Source organism: Carcharodon carcharias, chromosome 4 (genome assembly GCF_017639515.1).
Source record: "Carcharodon carcharias isolate sCarCar2 chromosome 4, sCarCar2.pri, whole genome shotgun sequence".
In the NCBI taxonomy this organism is placed as follows: Eukaryota; Metazoa; Chordata; class Chondrichthyes; order Lamniformes; family Lamnidae; genus Carcharodon; species Carcharodon carcharias.
Genome location: NC_054470.1, coordinates 163,711,032 through 163,725,995, shown reverse-complemented (window position 1 = coordinate 163,725,995; position 14,964 = coordinate 163,711,032). Strand labels below are relative to the sequence as shown.

The 14,964-nt window shown below is 40.7% G+C and overlaps 1 protein-coding gene across 2 annotated transcripts in view; it reads left to right on the top strand.

Annotated features, from left to right (window-relative positions):
• mtx3 (metaxin 3) overlaps positions 1–13,098 on the top strand; it is a 30,851-nt gene extending 17,753 nt beyond the window's left edge. The window contains exons 5-9 of one of the 2 annotated variants that reach the window (XM_041186945.1): positions 250–432; positions 1,904–1,980; positions 6,578–6,735; positions 10,434–10,504; positions 11,599–13,098. In XM_041186945.1, the coding sequence (XP_041042879.1) occupies positions 250–432; positions 1,904–1,980; positions 6,578–6,735; positions 10,434–10,504; positions 11,599–11,700 (591 nt within the window). In that variant the 3' untranslated portion in view covers positions 11,701–13,098. The remainder of the gene's footprint in view (positions 1–249; positions 433–1,903; positions 1,981–6,577; positions 6,736–10,433; positions 10,505–11,598) is intronic. The other variant, XM_041186946.1, reaches the window with a different exon arrangement.
• The last annotated feature ends 1,866 nt before the right edge of the window (positions 13,099–14,964 follow it).

The window sequence follows — 14,964 nt, the reverse complement described above, 5'->3', positions numbered from 1 at the left end:
ATTTTTAAAATGAAATGTTTTCTTCTTGTACTGTGAATATGGCAAGATCAAATAGGTCAGTAATAATAATACTTCAGCCTGATCAAATTCTGGGATAACTTGATTTAGGCTTTAAAATATTCTTTGGAGAATTGGTTCGCGGTGTAACCCAGGATTATCTAAGGGTTGCCAGTTTAGCGTTCAAGTTTGACTTTAATGTTTTATACATGAAGTTGCAGATAAATAGTGTTTTATGACATTTCTGTACAGCTGCACACTTTCTGGGTTGATATTGAGAATTACTGCAATCTGACCCGACCATGGTTTGCTTCAAGAATCCCCTTCCCATTGAACTTCTACTTACCAGGGCAGATGTCAAGATCTGCAATGAATCAGATTGTTCTGACCAAAGGAGAACCACCTTTCTACAATCTTAAGGAGGTCGAAGGACAGGTAAGGGAGCTTTCTAATCTCTGATCCTTAATAGGAGGTTTCTGATCATTGATTTTTAAAAGGGAAAAGGTATAAAACCATTTCATATAACAAATTAAAGTTAGAAATGTCAATCCATTGAAATTTGATTTCTTATTGGAAGTCATTTATTTTATGTCTTCCCTTCCCCAAGCTTTATTATAGAAATCTATTAGGAAAAATAAGGTGTACTGTTGACAATAGTGTTGCTCGACGAACATGTACATCTCCTTTATTATTAATTGAGTTTCAGTCTGTAAACCAATATGATTCTTTACCACAACTTAATCAATTTAAACAGTCCAAAGCATTATAAAATCAACCATACAGCCAAGGCCTTTGTTCAATCTCAGTGGGCCATGGAATAGCTTGCATCCTAATTAAGACATGGTGTTGTGAGTATCTGATTTCGTGGGCTGGATTTTACAAGGATGGTGGACTAGTCGGCCCCTCCCCGGATGATAATTCAACCGTCAGCCGACACGCCCGAGACAAGCCTGCCTCACAGCCACAACAAGTGGTGGGCGGGTTAACCAAGGTGATAGTGGGATTTCTGCCCCTCAGTGAGAGGAAGTCCCATCCTTGAAAGCTACCAGCTGATCTGATCGGCTCCCAGCTCTAGCAGTCCTGGCTGTGTCAGAGCTCAGTGGTAGGCGCTGCCGGGTCTTCAAGCAGACTCAGGAAGAAGAGAAGATGGACGCTGGAGCCAGATAAGCCCAGCCTTTTGGGACAGGGAGGGATTAGGCAGCTGAGGGAAGGGGGTGGGGTGGTGTGGGTGCTGGTTTTGGAGGCTAGGCGGGAGGGAACAAGGGTTGTGGGGCGGATGGTGGTTGCCTGCAATGCACACAGGGCACTCTCAAAAGGACGTACCTCCCTTCCTTTCTGTCTTTTTGTTTTTAAGACAAGAACTGCAGTCAATAAAAAAAATTAATAATTCATACGATAAATGGACAATTCAAAAGTCACATGGCTAAGGAATGCATCTTGAAAGTAGGAAGATCTCATGTTTAATTCCTGGTCAATACTGAATAAATTGGTGGTAAGGATACTGCAATTGGCATCAGTGCCCGGGATAGGGAGGGGAGAATAAACCAGCACAATTAATCTTGATCGCTACCCATGGACACCAGGGGGTAAAGTGTACTGGTGTGGAGAGGATTGGTTTGACCATAATCCTCTTTGCATGTGAATAGTCAGAAGTGGGGATGTTCGCTGATGATTGCACGATGTTCAGCACCATTCACGACTCCCCAGATACTGAAGCAGTCCATGTCCAAATGCAGCAAGACCTGGACAATGTCCTATCTGCAGCTGACAACATACAAATTATTTTGACATCAAGAGACTGCTCTGTTTAATATCTCATTACTATCCTGTACCATTCTGATTTTCTGTTGATGAGTGTAACTGTATAACTGGCTCGATTATGATACATGTGGCATGTTTCAAACAGGTCTACAGAGATGCCAAGGAGTGTCTGAACCTTCTGTCCTACAGATTGGGAACATCAAATTTTTTCTTTGGGAAAATGTAAGTATTGATGGGTAAGATATAATGACATACAATCAAATCGGTGCCAGGGTTCCTCCTGATTCTGAATCAGCATAACCACCCCTCCAGGTAATTCAGCCTTTGATTAAGGGACCAAAACTGGCTCTGCTTTAAGAGATAATGCTAGATTTTTAAAAAAAAAATTCATCCCTAATTGCCGAGGACATTAAAGATATTAAGTCCCACATTGCTGTGGGTCTGGAGGCCAGGTAAGGTGATTTCCTTCCCTATAGGGCACTAGTTTTTACGACAATTGTTTTGCAGTCATCATCAGATTGAATTCAAATTTCACCATCTGCCATGGTGGGATTCGAACCCTGGTCCCCAGAGCGTTACCCTGGGTCTTTGCAATACTAGTCCTGTGGCAATGCCACTATGCCAACACCTCCATTATAAGGTCAGAACTGGGGATGTTCGCTGATGATTGCACAATGTTCAGGACCATTCGCGACTCCTCAGATACTGAAGGAGTCCATGTCCAAATGCAGCAAGACCTGGACAACATCCAGTCTTGGGCTGACAAGTGGCAAGTAACATTCGCGCTACACAAGTGGCAAGCAATGACCACCTCCAACAAGAGAGAATATAATGGCTTCACCATCGCTGAATCCCCCACCATCAATATCCTGGGGGGGTTACCATTGACCAGAAACTGAATTGGACTAGCCATATAAATACTGTGGCTACAAGAGCAGGTCAGAGGCTAGGAATCCTGCAGTGAGTAACTTGCCCCCTGACTGGCCAAAGCCTGTCCACCATCTACAAGGGATAAGTCAGGAGTGTGATGGAATACTGTCCACTTGCCTGGATGAGTGTAGCTTCAACAAGATTCGAGGAGCTTGTCACCACCCAGGACAAAGCAGCCCACTTGATTGGCATCCCATCCACAAACATTCACTCCCTCCACCACTGACACATAGTAGCAGCACTGTGTATCATCTACAAGATGCACTGCAGGAACTCACCAAGGCTCCTTAGACAGCACCTTCTAAACCCACGACCACTACCATCTAGAAGGATACACCACCTGCTGGTTCCCCCACCAAGTCACTCACCATCCTGACTTGGAAATATATCATCGTTCCTTCACTACCACTGGGTCAAAATCCTGGCACTCACCCCCACCCTCCCACCCGTGCTCCCCCCTAACAGTACTGTGGATGTACCTACAGCACATAGACTGCAGCGGTTCAAGAAGGCAGCTCACCACCACCTTCTCAAGGGCAATTAGGGATGGGCAGTAAATGCTGGCTTAGCCAGCGACATCCACATCCTGTAAATAATTTTTAAAAAGTTCTGTTCCCTAAAGTAGGGAATCGGGAGATGGTGTGAGAGGGAAGTTCACTATAGAGACCAAAATACTTTTCCTTGCCATGGATTTTCTTATGTTCTTAGCAGGTAACCTCGCTGTCTTAGAAAAGTTTGTTGTGCAAAACCTCTAAGATTAATAATGATGATAGTAAATTGTCCCTCATATTTATCCCCATTTGTAGTATGGTCATGGTGCATGGTAAGGATTCAAAAGGCTTTGAGATTGAAAACATGTTTTGGATGGGGCAGCGGTAAAAGAATAATAGTTTACTTTGTAGCATACATGCATAGGACAGCTTCCTATATAAGAAACTATTCAATAGTCTGTTAGTACTGAGATTTTGAAGTGAAATCTTAGTTTTCAAAGTAAAGGGCAATTGGGGATCGGGAATAAACGTTGGCCTAACAAGTGACGCCCACATCCCATAATCAAATAAAAAAAAACTAGTAATCCAGAGGCCCAGCCTAATGCTCTGGGGAGGGGTGGGGGGGTCACTGGTTCAAATCCCTCAACGGCTGCTTGTGGAATTTAAATTCAATTAATAAACCTGGAATATAAAGCTGGTCTCAGTAATGGTGACCATGAAACCATCATCGAATGTTGTAAAAACCCACCTGGCTCACTAATGCAAGGAGACCTGTCATCCTTACTGGGTCTGGCCTACATGTGACTCCATACCATAAGAATGTGGCTGACTCTTGACTGCTCTCTGAAATGGTCCAGTTCAGTTCAAGGGCAAGCGGGGATGGGCAATAAATGTTGGCCCTACCGGCGACACCCACATCCCATGAAAGAATAAATCAAAAAAATACTGGGGAGAATTTTCTCCCTGTCATGTGGGCTGGGCGGGGGTGGGCATGCAGCTGATCACCGCCCGCGATCGGCTGCGCGCTGCCATTTTACATGGGGGGGGCCAATTAAGGCCCATCCAGTGTGACGTGAACCTGGAAGCGCTAAACATTCCCTGTGCGGGCGGTGGAAGGAGGGAGAGTCGGGGCCTGCGCTGTTTTGTGCATGTGCGCCAAAGAGCGCAGAAATCTGTGCCTCAGGGAGTCTAATTTCATTGTGAAAAACTGAAAAGATTTTTAAAAATTATTCAGACATGTCCCCTCATGTGACAGTGTCACATGAGCTGAGACATGTCTATGAATTTTATTAAAAAATGTTATTAAAGTTATAAAACCTTCATGAAACCTTATACCGCCTGTGGATCAGGTTCCATGAAAAATGCGAAGGCCACCTGGGCTCTTCGCCTGCCCGACAACCTTAAGGTTAGACGGGCAGCCCTGTTCATCAGTTCAGTTGGTATTTAAATGGCCTTAACAGGCCTTTGACAGTTCAGTGGGTCCATAGCCGACTCCGGTGCGCACCCGCTGAACTGAAGATGGGAATAACGCATGTCGGGACGCACGCCTGATGCCCCCACTCGCCGACCTGAAGATTCAGGCCACTGTGTTTATAATATTTCAAAGGCAAGTCAACTGCAGAACAACTGTGCATTGTTCACAACTACTGTTCAATGACTTCTTAAATTACATAGATATATGTTCCTAGAATGGTGCACTTCTGTAAACTAAAATAAAAACAGAAAATGCTGGCAATACTCAGCATATCAAGCAGTATCTATGTAGGAAGAATCTGAATTAAGGTTTCAGGTCAGAACGAAGGCTTTGTTTTGTAAAGTGATTATTTTAGTCGGTATTTTAGGTATGTTAAAAGAAAATTGGGATACTGTAATGGCAAAACTGTTAGACTTCTGTATTTTACTTCATACAATTTTGAATTAACTAGAGTTGGCATGAAGGGTATCTTGCTCAATTTCCAAATGAAGGCTTGAAAATTAATCTGTATCTGGAGGATTTTCATAGGTGCCAATTACGTTAGAGGGGATAGCATAGTGGTATTGTCACTGGACTAGTAATCTAGAGACCCAGGGTAATGCTCTGGGGACCCGTGTTCGAATCCCGCCACGGCAGATGGTGGAATTTGAATTCAATTAAAAATGGAATTAAAAGACTAATAATGACCATGAAACCATTGTCGATTGTTGTAAAAACCCATCCCTTTAGGGAAGGAAATCTGTCGCCCTTACCTGATCTGGTCTACATGTGACTCCTGATCCACAGGAAAGCGGTTGACTCTTAAATGCCCTCTGAACAAGAGCAAATTAGAGGATAGGCAATAAATGCTGGCCTGGCCAGCGATGCCCACGTCCCATGAACAAAATAAAAAAAACCAAGCCATTAACAGACCTTTCAAATAAGATAATGTGTAAGCATCCCCTCTCATCCTTGTTCTGTAAATTAGTACACGTCCTTGTGTCTTTAATCGTGAATGATTTCATGGATCTGACTTCAGATGTCTTTGGACAGCTTAAGTACTGGGACATTTTCTTTGGTTCTGTCAAATGATCTGATCCCTGTAGGTGAGCTGGAAATTTATGTCATCTGCCTACAGCATTTGCATGACTGTATATTTATTTCAAGAGTCCTGTGGTATGAAATATCTTTTAAAAGGGTCTTTTCTCTTCAAATGTGGCACTGAATTAACACAAGAAAAAAGTGTTAGGGGATGAAGTGCAATCTGCAACAATTGGCAGCTATAATGGCCTAAGTATCACAGACCAAGCAGGCTGTTTAAAGTTTAAATTAAGGTAACAAGGAACGGCTACTAAAAGCAAAAGATCCTGGAAAATGGGGACAGAGATTTAGAAGTAGCTTTGCCTGACAATAGAGGAAAGCCAGCAGTCATTATTGGAAAAGGACATGGAGTGGGTAGGCACAAGGCTTAAGAAAAGGCGTGTCACTGTAAGTATGAGGACGATGAAAAGAAATGTAATTGCAAGGCAGGGGAATAAGAAACAGCAGCACTGGAGTGCACGCAAATTGGTAGTGAGCAGCTTGGTAACTGCTGCAAAATAATTACTACATTTAACATTATTGCACTTTTTTAGGAAGGGAATGGTATAGATTAAGGACATTTGAATTATTAATGTGGTCAGTGAAGCACATCTGAAAGACTGGTGATTTTTTAAAATCTTAAAATGCAGTAAGCACTTTGCTATTAAGGAGCAAGTCTGATGCATGCTGTGCATTATAATTAAACCACCAGCATTCTGCTGCTTGCAGCAATGTATAGAATTAAATTGAAAACGTTCCCACCTTTGACGAATCAATAACACAGGACACCAGAAATAACAGCAATAGCAGCTTTGTCAGAATTGGTGTTGTTTTATAACTTGCGTCTTTGTTGTTTTATATTTAGACCAACTAGTTTCGATGCCTTTGCATTTGGATTTCTTGCTCCTCTGTGTAAAGCAGAGCTGCCTAATGCCCACCTCCAGAAGCACTTACATCAGCTTCATAATCTCTGCCAATTCTGTGAAAACATCCTGACTCAGTATTTCATGCAAAGCTCCACAGGTGAGTCATTGGACATAGTGGGTGGAATGCCGCCACAGCAACTTAATCAAGATCTCTGCAGCAATTTCTGTAAAAAAAAAGTACTGTGGCTTCCTGTTATGTGCAAAATGTAAAATAGTCCAGAAATAATTTATATAAGGAATGGACGCAAATATAAGGAATTTGTTAGGGGGAAGAGGGGATTTGGTAACTACTTGCTTTCATCATCATACATGTATTTGTATTCAAGTTACATATCCGTGGATTTCACTAGAAATGGTTACAGCTGTTACTGTGAGCCAGTTTTTTTTTAATGGTATCGTTTTTGACTTTGAATAAAGCATCAGTCATGGCAAAACTGGTGACAGATGGAGTTCAATGTAGGAAAATGTGAGGTCATTTTCTTTAGACATAAAACACCGTCGATCAGAAAAGTTTCTAAATGGTGAGAAGTTAGGAACGTGAATGAGCAGAGAGCACGTTAGAGGCCCAAATGCAGAAATCACTAAAAGCTAGTGGACAGACACAAAAAATAATGAAAACAGCCAATGGAATATTGCCCTTCCTCTCAAGAGGGCTGGAATACAAAAGGAGCTCTGGTTAGACCATATTTGAAATACTGCATTCAATTCTGGGTATTTTACCTCAGGAAGGGTCTTGGAGGGTGTGTAGTGCAAATTAACCAAAATGATACCTGGGCTAAAAGGATTGAATTATTGATGACGAATTTCACAGATTAGACTTCTATTTCCTTGAATAAAGAAGATTAAGCGGCGATCTAGTTGAAGTTACGATGATTAACGGCTTTGGTAGGGTAGATAGAGAGAAGTTATTTCTTCTAAGAGAGTCCAGAACAATGGAGCATTACCTTAAAATGGGACCATTCAGGCGATATCAGAAATGACTTCTTCACACGCAAAGTAGTACAAATCTCTCGCTCTCCTCCAGAAAACTTCGAAGCTGCACCAACTAAAAATGTCAGGACAATAGTGAACCTGATCAGCAATGAGTTTTTTCAATGGTCATCATTAAACTTTTAATTCCAGATTTTATTGAATTCATTTTCCACTATCTGCCATGATGGGATCCAAACCCAGGTCTCCAGAGTAATATCTTGGATCTCTAGATCACTAGTCCAGTGACAATACCACTACACCACAGTCTCCCCTGCAGCTGTTCAAGTTGTCTTCTTGGGTACTGTGCTCCTTTACCTTTGCTTATGCACTTTGTATTGTACACAAACTAGTATCCTCAGTCTATTTTGTTGCGAGGCTGTGCCCATACTGTATATAAAGGAAATGGTCTTCAGAGAATCATAGAATAATGCAGCACTGAAGGGGGCCATTCAGCCCATCATGTCACTGCCAGCTCTTTGAAAGAGCTATCCCATCAGTTCTTTTCTTGTAACCTGCATAGTTTTTCCCTTTAGGTATTAATTCAATTCCCTTTGGGAAGTTATTATTGAATCTGCTCCCACCATCCCTGCAGATCACTGCATAACCTTGTTTTTCTCCTCATGTTGTCTCCGGATCTTTTGCAAATTCCCTTTTAAATCTGTGCCCTCCAGTTGCCAACTCAGCTGGCCAGTGGAAACAGTTTCTCTTTATTTATTCTAGAACAACTCTTCATAATTTTGAACACCCATTATGTCCCCCCAGCTTCTCTGCTCTCTCCATGTAACTGAAGTCATTTATTCCTGGTACCATTCTAGTGCCTTCTCTGAGGCTTTGACATCTTCCTAAAGTTTAGTGCCCAGAATTGGCCTTGAATTTTCCAGCTAAGGCCAAACCATTGATTCATAATGGTTTAGCAAACTTTCTTGCATTAGTGCTCAATGCCTCTTTATAAAGCCAAGAATCTCTTATTTGAACTTGCCCTGCCATCTTCAAAGGCGCGAATACATACACCCCTCCCCTGGTCTCCCTGTTTCTGCGTCCCTTTAAGTTGATCATTTAGATTATATTGTCTCTCTTTGTACTTCATCAAAAATTGAACCACCTTACACTTCTCTGCATTAAATTTCACCTGCCATTGCCTGCTCATTTCATCAGTCTGTCTATGACCTCGTAAAAGCTGTTATAATCTGTTAACTATATTTGAGTTTTGTGTCATCGGCAAACATTGAAATTTTGCCATATATACCCAAGTCCAGGTTAATAACATATATCAAAAAAAGCAGTGTTTCCAAAACTGACCACTGGGGAACACCATTGTATGATACCTTCCAATCTGAAAAACAACAGTTCATGAGTACTCTCTTGTTTCTATCCCTTGGCCAATTTTGTGTCAGCCCAGCCACTGTCCCTTTTAATCCTATAGGTTTCAATTTAGGTGATGTCTGTTTTGTAGTAGTACTTTACCAAACGCCTATTGAAAGCTGATATGCACAACATCAACTGCACCACACTCATCAACTCTCTCTGTTTCTTCATCAAAGAGCCCGATCAAGTTAATTAAACATTTTTACCTTTAGTTTATTAGCCTTTTACCTTATTCGCCTTTATTTTTCTGAAGTTTTGGTTGACTTTTTCCTGGATTATTGTGCCTTGATGTTTTGCCACCACAGATGTGTAAGCTGACTGACCTGCAGTTGCCAGGTCTATCCCTTTTCCCCTTTTCCTTATGAACAGGGTTGTAGCATTTGCAGTCCTCCAGACCCATGGTGCCACTCCCATCTCCAAGGCGGACTGAAAGATTATGGCCTGAGCCTCCACCATTTCCACCCTTGCTTCTCTCGGCAGTTTTGTTTTATTCAAATTGTCAAGAGATCTTTTATTTAATTCTATAATCCCTTTCAAGACAAGAGTTTTAATGATTCAGTGCAAGTTTGTATTTGAATTTTCATTTTAATTCAGTGTTAATGTGATGACTTACCAAAGAAGAGCTCCATAAGTCTAAAACCTTGTCTTCTCTCTCCTTTCCTCTTAGATGTATATTTGTACAGGGACAGAAATCGGGTCACGGACCTCATACCTATATTTAATCTTGAGGATTCTTTCTGTTGACTCCCAAAGTGCATTGATGGTGTTGCAGAATCTGAAATGCATAGAAAGAGCTTTTGAGATAGATCAGACATTTATGTAAATAGTTTGCTTTTGAATACACTTAATTCAAGAGGGATTTCAGTTATGTGGCTAGATTGGAGAAGCTTGGACAGGAGAAGATTGAGAGGAGACTAGATAGAGGTAAGATCAGACAGAGTAGATATTGAGAAACTGTTCCCATTGTGGAAGCATTGACAACCAGAGGACAGTAATTTAAGGTGAATGGGAAAAGAACCAACGGTGGCATGAGGAATAACTTTGCTTTCTGCAGATGGTTGTTAGGATCTGGAATGCACAACCTGAGTGTGGTGGAAGCAGATTCAATTGTGGCTTTCAAAAGGGAATTGGATAAGAATCTGAAGAAAGAAAACAGCAAGGCTACTGCAAAAAGACAGGGGACTGGGACCAGCTAAGTTATGTTGCTATTGTAAGAGCCAGCATGAACATGATGGGCCAGATAACCTCCTTCTGTGCTCTAAATATTTTATCATTATATCAAAAATGTAGCCTGCACTCAACTGTGTACAATGGACTTGCAAACATTGTTGCTCTGTAAATGCCCAATCTCTGGGATTGTAGTAGTTCATTGCATACATACTCCTTTGTCTCACTGTTGCTGAAATACTCTTTTTCCTGCTATTTTGTCCTGTTTTTTCTCTCCTGCTGGCCTCTTAGAAGATATGGTGGATGCAAAACTACAGAAGCTGACGCAGCTTGTAAACAAGGAATCCAACCTGATTGAGAAGGTTGATTCTTTTAATTGCTTTTTCTATTGAACCAGTCTGTTCTATAAAGTGCCTTGAATAATAATTCATTGTAGTCTACTTAGCATATTTAGCGCATATTAGATTAAGTTTTTCCTATGAGTCTATTGCATAGTGCATTACAATTGAATTTTAATGTATTACCTGGTGGCATGCTGAGTCATAGAGGCAAAGGAGGCTCCAGGTTAATTGTGTTGTTTGTGCTGAATTAAAGGTACGAGCACCATGATTGTCCTGTGTTCATGTACTAGAGAAGGGAACATTCATCAATAGTTCCAGTTTCCGATGACTATCTAGTAACCCTTGCCTGCAAGTGTGGTGAGGGCAGAACCCAACTTGGCTGTGATTCCCCAGCAGTTGAATATCCTGCTAAGTCATTCACTGTCTAAATTTTCACATGGCGCTGGTTTAGATAGCAAAACTGCCAGCAGGCATTACACGTTCATGGGAAGAGGGAAGGAAAATGGAAAAGGAAATTCCAACACATATTTCAATTACGTGCAAAGCTGATCCTTTCTCACGCTCTGCCTCTCATTCTGGAAAGAGTCACAAATTCTGCTGATTATAATAACTCGCCATGTTTTATGCATTCTGGATTAGGAGTTGAGGGTTGTGAGAGGAAATTGGTGTACCTCAAACAGTACACTTTCTGTATCTAGCTTTCAATTATGGCAGGGTTAAATTTATATATTTAAAATTTGTTGGTGTAAATAACCTACCTTGAAGTAAATGGACTTGCGTTTTCACAGAATCATACAATATATTTTAATTCTTACAAATGGTCAGCTTTGAAATCTAATTGGCATTCTGACAATATAATAGTTGTAATGATCTGCAGCAGTGCGTGGGATAATACCCTATTCCCATCATCTTGTAGTCATGTATGATCTATTAAAGTGTTGACACAGATTGTGAAAAAACAGTGTTTAGGAAAAAAAATTGTTGAAGTAGAAAAAAGCAATAATAACTTAAATGTAAATTATCTAAAATTAATTTTAAATGTATAAGTTAAATCCAATAATAAGCATGAAAACACATCTATTAAATCTTTTTGGTTTTTCTTTTCCCCTCTGTAGATGGATGACAATCTTCGCAACAGCCCCCAACACAAACCTCAAGGTGCAACCTCCTCAAAACTGATCCCCGCGAGCAGTGAAACCTGCTCGGCACACCATTGATTGTCTTGACTGTTTTTATTGCCTATATATTCGCAGCAAGTCTTTGAATTAACAGAATTTAACATGACCATGAATCTAAGAGTAGGGAAATGAGAGAACTAAGAAGCGCCATTTTGAGGTGAGGTATCTGATGTGCTGCTCTGAACATGTTTCCAAGATGGAGATCTGAAAGCTTCACGTAAAACAGCGAACTCACCAGCTGTTGTTTCCAATTCAGCAACTAGAGCTCAGGAAACTGTACCCTTTCAGACATAACATTTCAGACACACATTTCTGAATTTTTTTGAACACACATTAGAAAGTTTTAAATGTTTCAAACTCCAACAGATAATTGACTGCTGTTGGGGGTTCTAGCTCTACTTATTATAGATGGAGTAAGGTGTGCCAGTTTTTGAAGGTTTGACCAGGTGGCTGCCAATTCTGGAGGCAATCGTCATCTGGAAGCAGCAGCATTTCCTAGAATACTGTACTGTTTTAGTCCTGCTGTCTATGCTATACAGAAGCTGTCTGTCTTGCAGCGAGTGAATAATCACTCTTTAATAGCTCTCATTAGTAGTTTGTTTGAACTGAAAAAGTTGTACCTCAAGTAATGTTTCTAAAGGGCTGCAGTTATTTGGCCTCAATCAATGCATTATTAACTCCATGGTTTTAGTGGAGACACCTTTAGTACAGAATGCTAAAGTATTGTAAATAATGTTAGGATATTATTTTCCTAAAATTCCATAGAACAAGTAAGAAAGTAAGGGCAATATCAGAATGCATTTAAAACATTTTTGGCTTTAGAAGCAGCAAATGCTTTTGGAGAAAAATGTGCTTTTGAACTTTGTTCTATTACATGAATGTATGTAATGGTTACTAACTAACTGAAGTACATGAGAAAACAATCAATTGGAATCGGTTTAGGTTTGTACCCTATCAAATTTAGTTCAGATGCTGCAGTGAACTGAAGTCAGGAAACTTCGTGCAGCTAAAACTGAATCGGTTAACTTGGGTTACTGTGTCGAATTTAATCTCGATTTGCGCAATGGGAAGTATCTTCTGGGTGGAACCCGAACAAGTATTTTTAATGGGCTGTTTATAACCAAATCTTTTGAACCCCAATTGTTCAAGAGAAGTTGTAACGTGGTTTAAAGGTGTGTGTTTAAACTGTAAATTGGTAGATGAATAAGTGAAATGTCAGTTTAAACAATATGCTTCAATTGCAATTCTAGTGCGATAAAACTAACTTTTTGGAAAAGGACATTATTGTGCCTTTAATTATGTTTTTGTTAAACTCAGATTCTGCCTTGATATAGTATAGCTCTATTTTAAAAAGAATTGTTCCCATGCTGAAAGAATGAACTCATATTATTATGTTAACAAAGGTCTTTGTGTACATAAATATGCTTTCAATGTTTAGTACATTTTGTGTTTTATACTGTCCTTTGTTTAATCTTCTCCACAAGAATACTTAATTTGCAAAATCACAATCTGCGGTGTGGATGCCCTCATATCAAGTGTATTGTGAAATGTTGCTAATAGCAGTTTAAATGCAAGAATGATTGTTTTCAGTACATTTCTATATCCATGAGAAATTCAGTTTCTAAGATTTTTGAGGATTGAGAATACTTGCACAAGGCTCTAAGTATGATTTTGAGTTAGATCTATACACCAAACCAGTTTCCATTAGCCACCTGCCTTTCCATAATAAAAACAGAAAGTACTGGAAGTGCTCAGCAGGTCTGGTAGCATCTGTGGAGAGAGAAACAGAGGCCGGGATTTTTCAGCCCTGTTGAGGGTGGGACCCGCCGCCACTGGAGATTCGGCGGCCCAGCCAAAAGCCCACTGACTTTCGGTCGGACCGGACGATCCCAGCAGCAGTGGGGGCTGGAAAATCCCACCCGGAGCTAATGTTTCAAGTTGATGTGACTTCTTTAGAACTGAAGGAAGATAGAAACATGATGGGTTTTATTCTGTTGACAGGGTGGAGCGGGAGGAAGAACAAAAGTGTGAATGGCAGAGTAACGAACAGCTCTGTCTGAAAGCAAAAGCATGAAAAATGAAATTCGGACTGGCACTTGGCAAACAAAACAGAATCAAGATGGGGAATGGAGTTCATGGTCTGAAATTGTTGAGCTCGATGTTAAATCCAGAAGGCTGTAAAGTGCCTAGTTGGAAGATGAGCTGCTGTTCCTCGTGCTTGCATCGAGCTTCACTGGAACCCAGCAGCAGGCCAAGGACAGAAATGTGAGCGTCAGAGCAAGGTAGCGCATTTAAGTGGCAAGCGGCCGGAAGCTGGGGGTCATGCTTGTAGACTGAGTAGAGGTCCGCTCATGTTTCTGTCCTCGTCCTGCTGCAGCGTTTCAGGGAAGCTCAGTGCCATTCACACTCGCTCTGGACAAATGCTTTGTTTCTTTGCTACAACCATTATCACCCCCTTTACCTTTTGTTCCAAGACATTTTTGTCATTTAATCTCTGCCGCCTCCTTCCTTATCCCACATAGTCCCTTCTGTTCTTCCTCCCCTTCCAGCTTTCAGTGGCATAAAACCCGCCACTTTTCTATCTCCCTTCAGTTCTGAACAACTCGTGTTTGACTTGAAACATTACCTCTGTTTCTCTCTCCACAGCTGCTGTTGGTCTTGATGAATATTTCCAACACTTGCTGTTTTCATTTCAGACTTCCAGCATCTGCAGTAATTTGCTTTTATCTTTCTATAGTATTCAGTTCACATCTAAGTAACTGAGTGTTGCACTTTCAATTGATTAGTGCTGCTCAAATCCACTAATGGCTTGTATGTTTGTTTTGTGCGTTCTTGGTGTAACTTGAGCAGGTGGGAACACAGTTTTTTCTTGTGTTACAGCAACAGAGTGGGCTTTTCTTCTGTTTCTTGTGTAACAGCTAATCTGGTTGATATTTATATTGCTGATTTAACATTTAGGTACCTATATTTCTTATATAGTCAGGTTATTAATGCTGCATACTGCACTTTATCATTTAGCTAAAGCATCTTTTGGGTGGCTTGAACTTCGACTGACTGCCTCTAAATGTTTGCGTACATTTCAAATTCGTTTTTAGAGGAGGTTTTCCTCGGTCATTTAATAGTTCCTGATCAGGTACAACACAACTGCTGTTTTTTTTTAAACTTGAAAACCTTTTGTATTCTAAAGTAGTCATAAATACTGGAATTGCTTGCCAGGGTCTGAATTTGTGTTTATTTCCTGTTTCTTTGGTGTAATCAAATTTGGTGGGGATTTTTTATGTTACAAAATTTCCATTTTCAAAT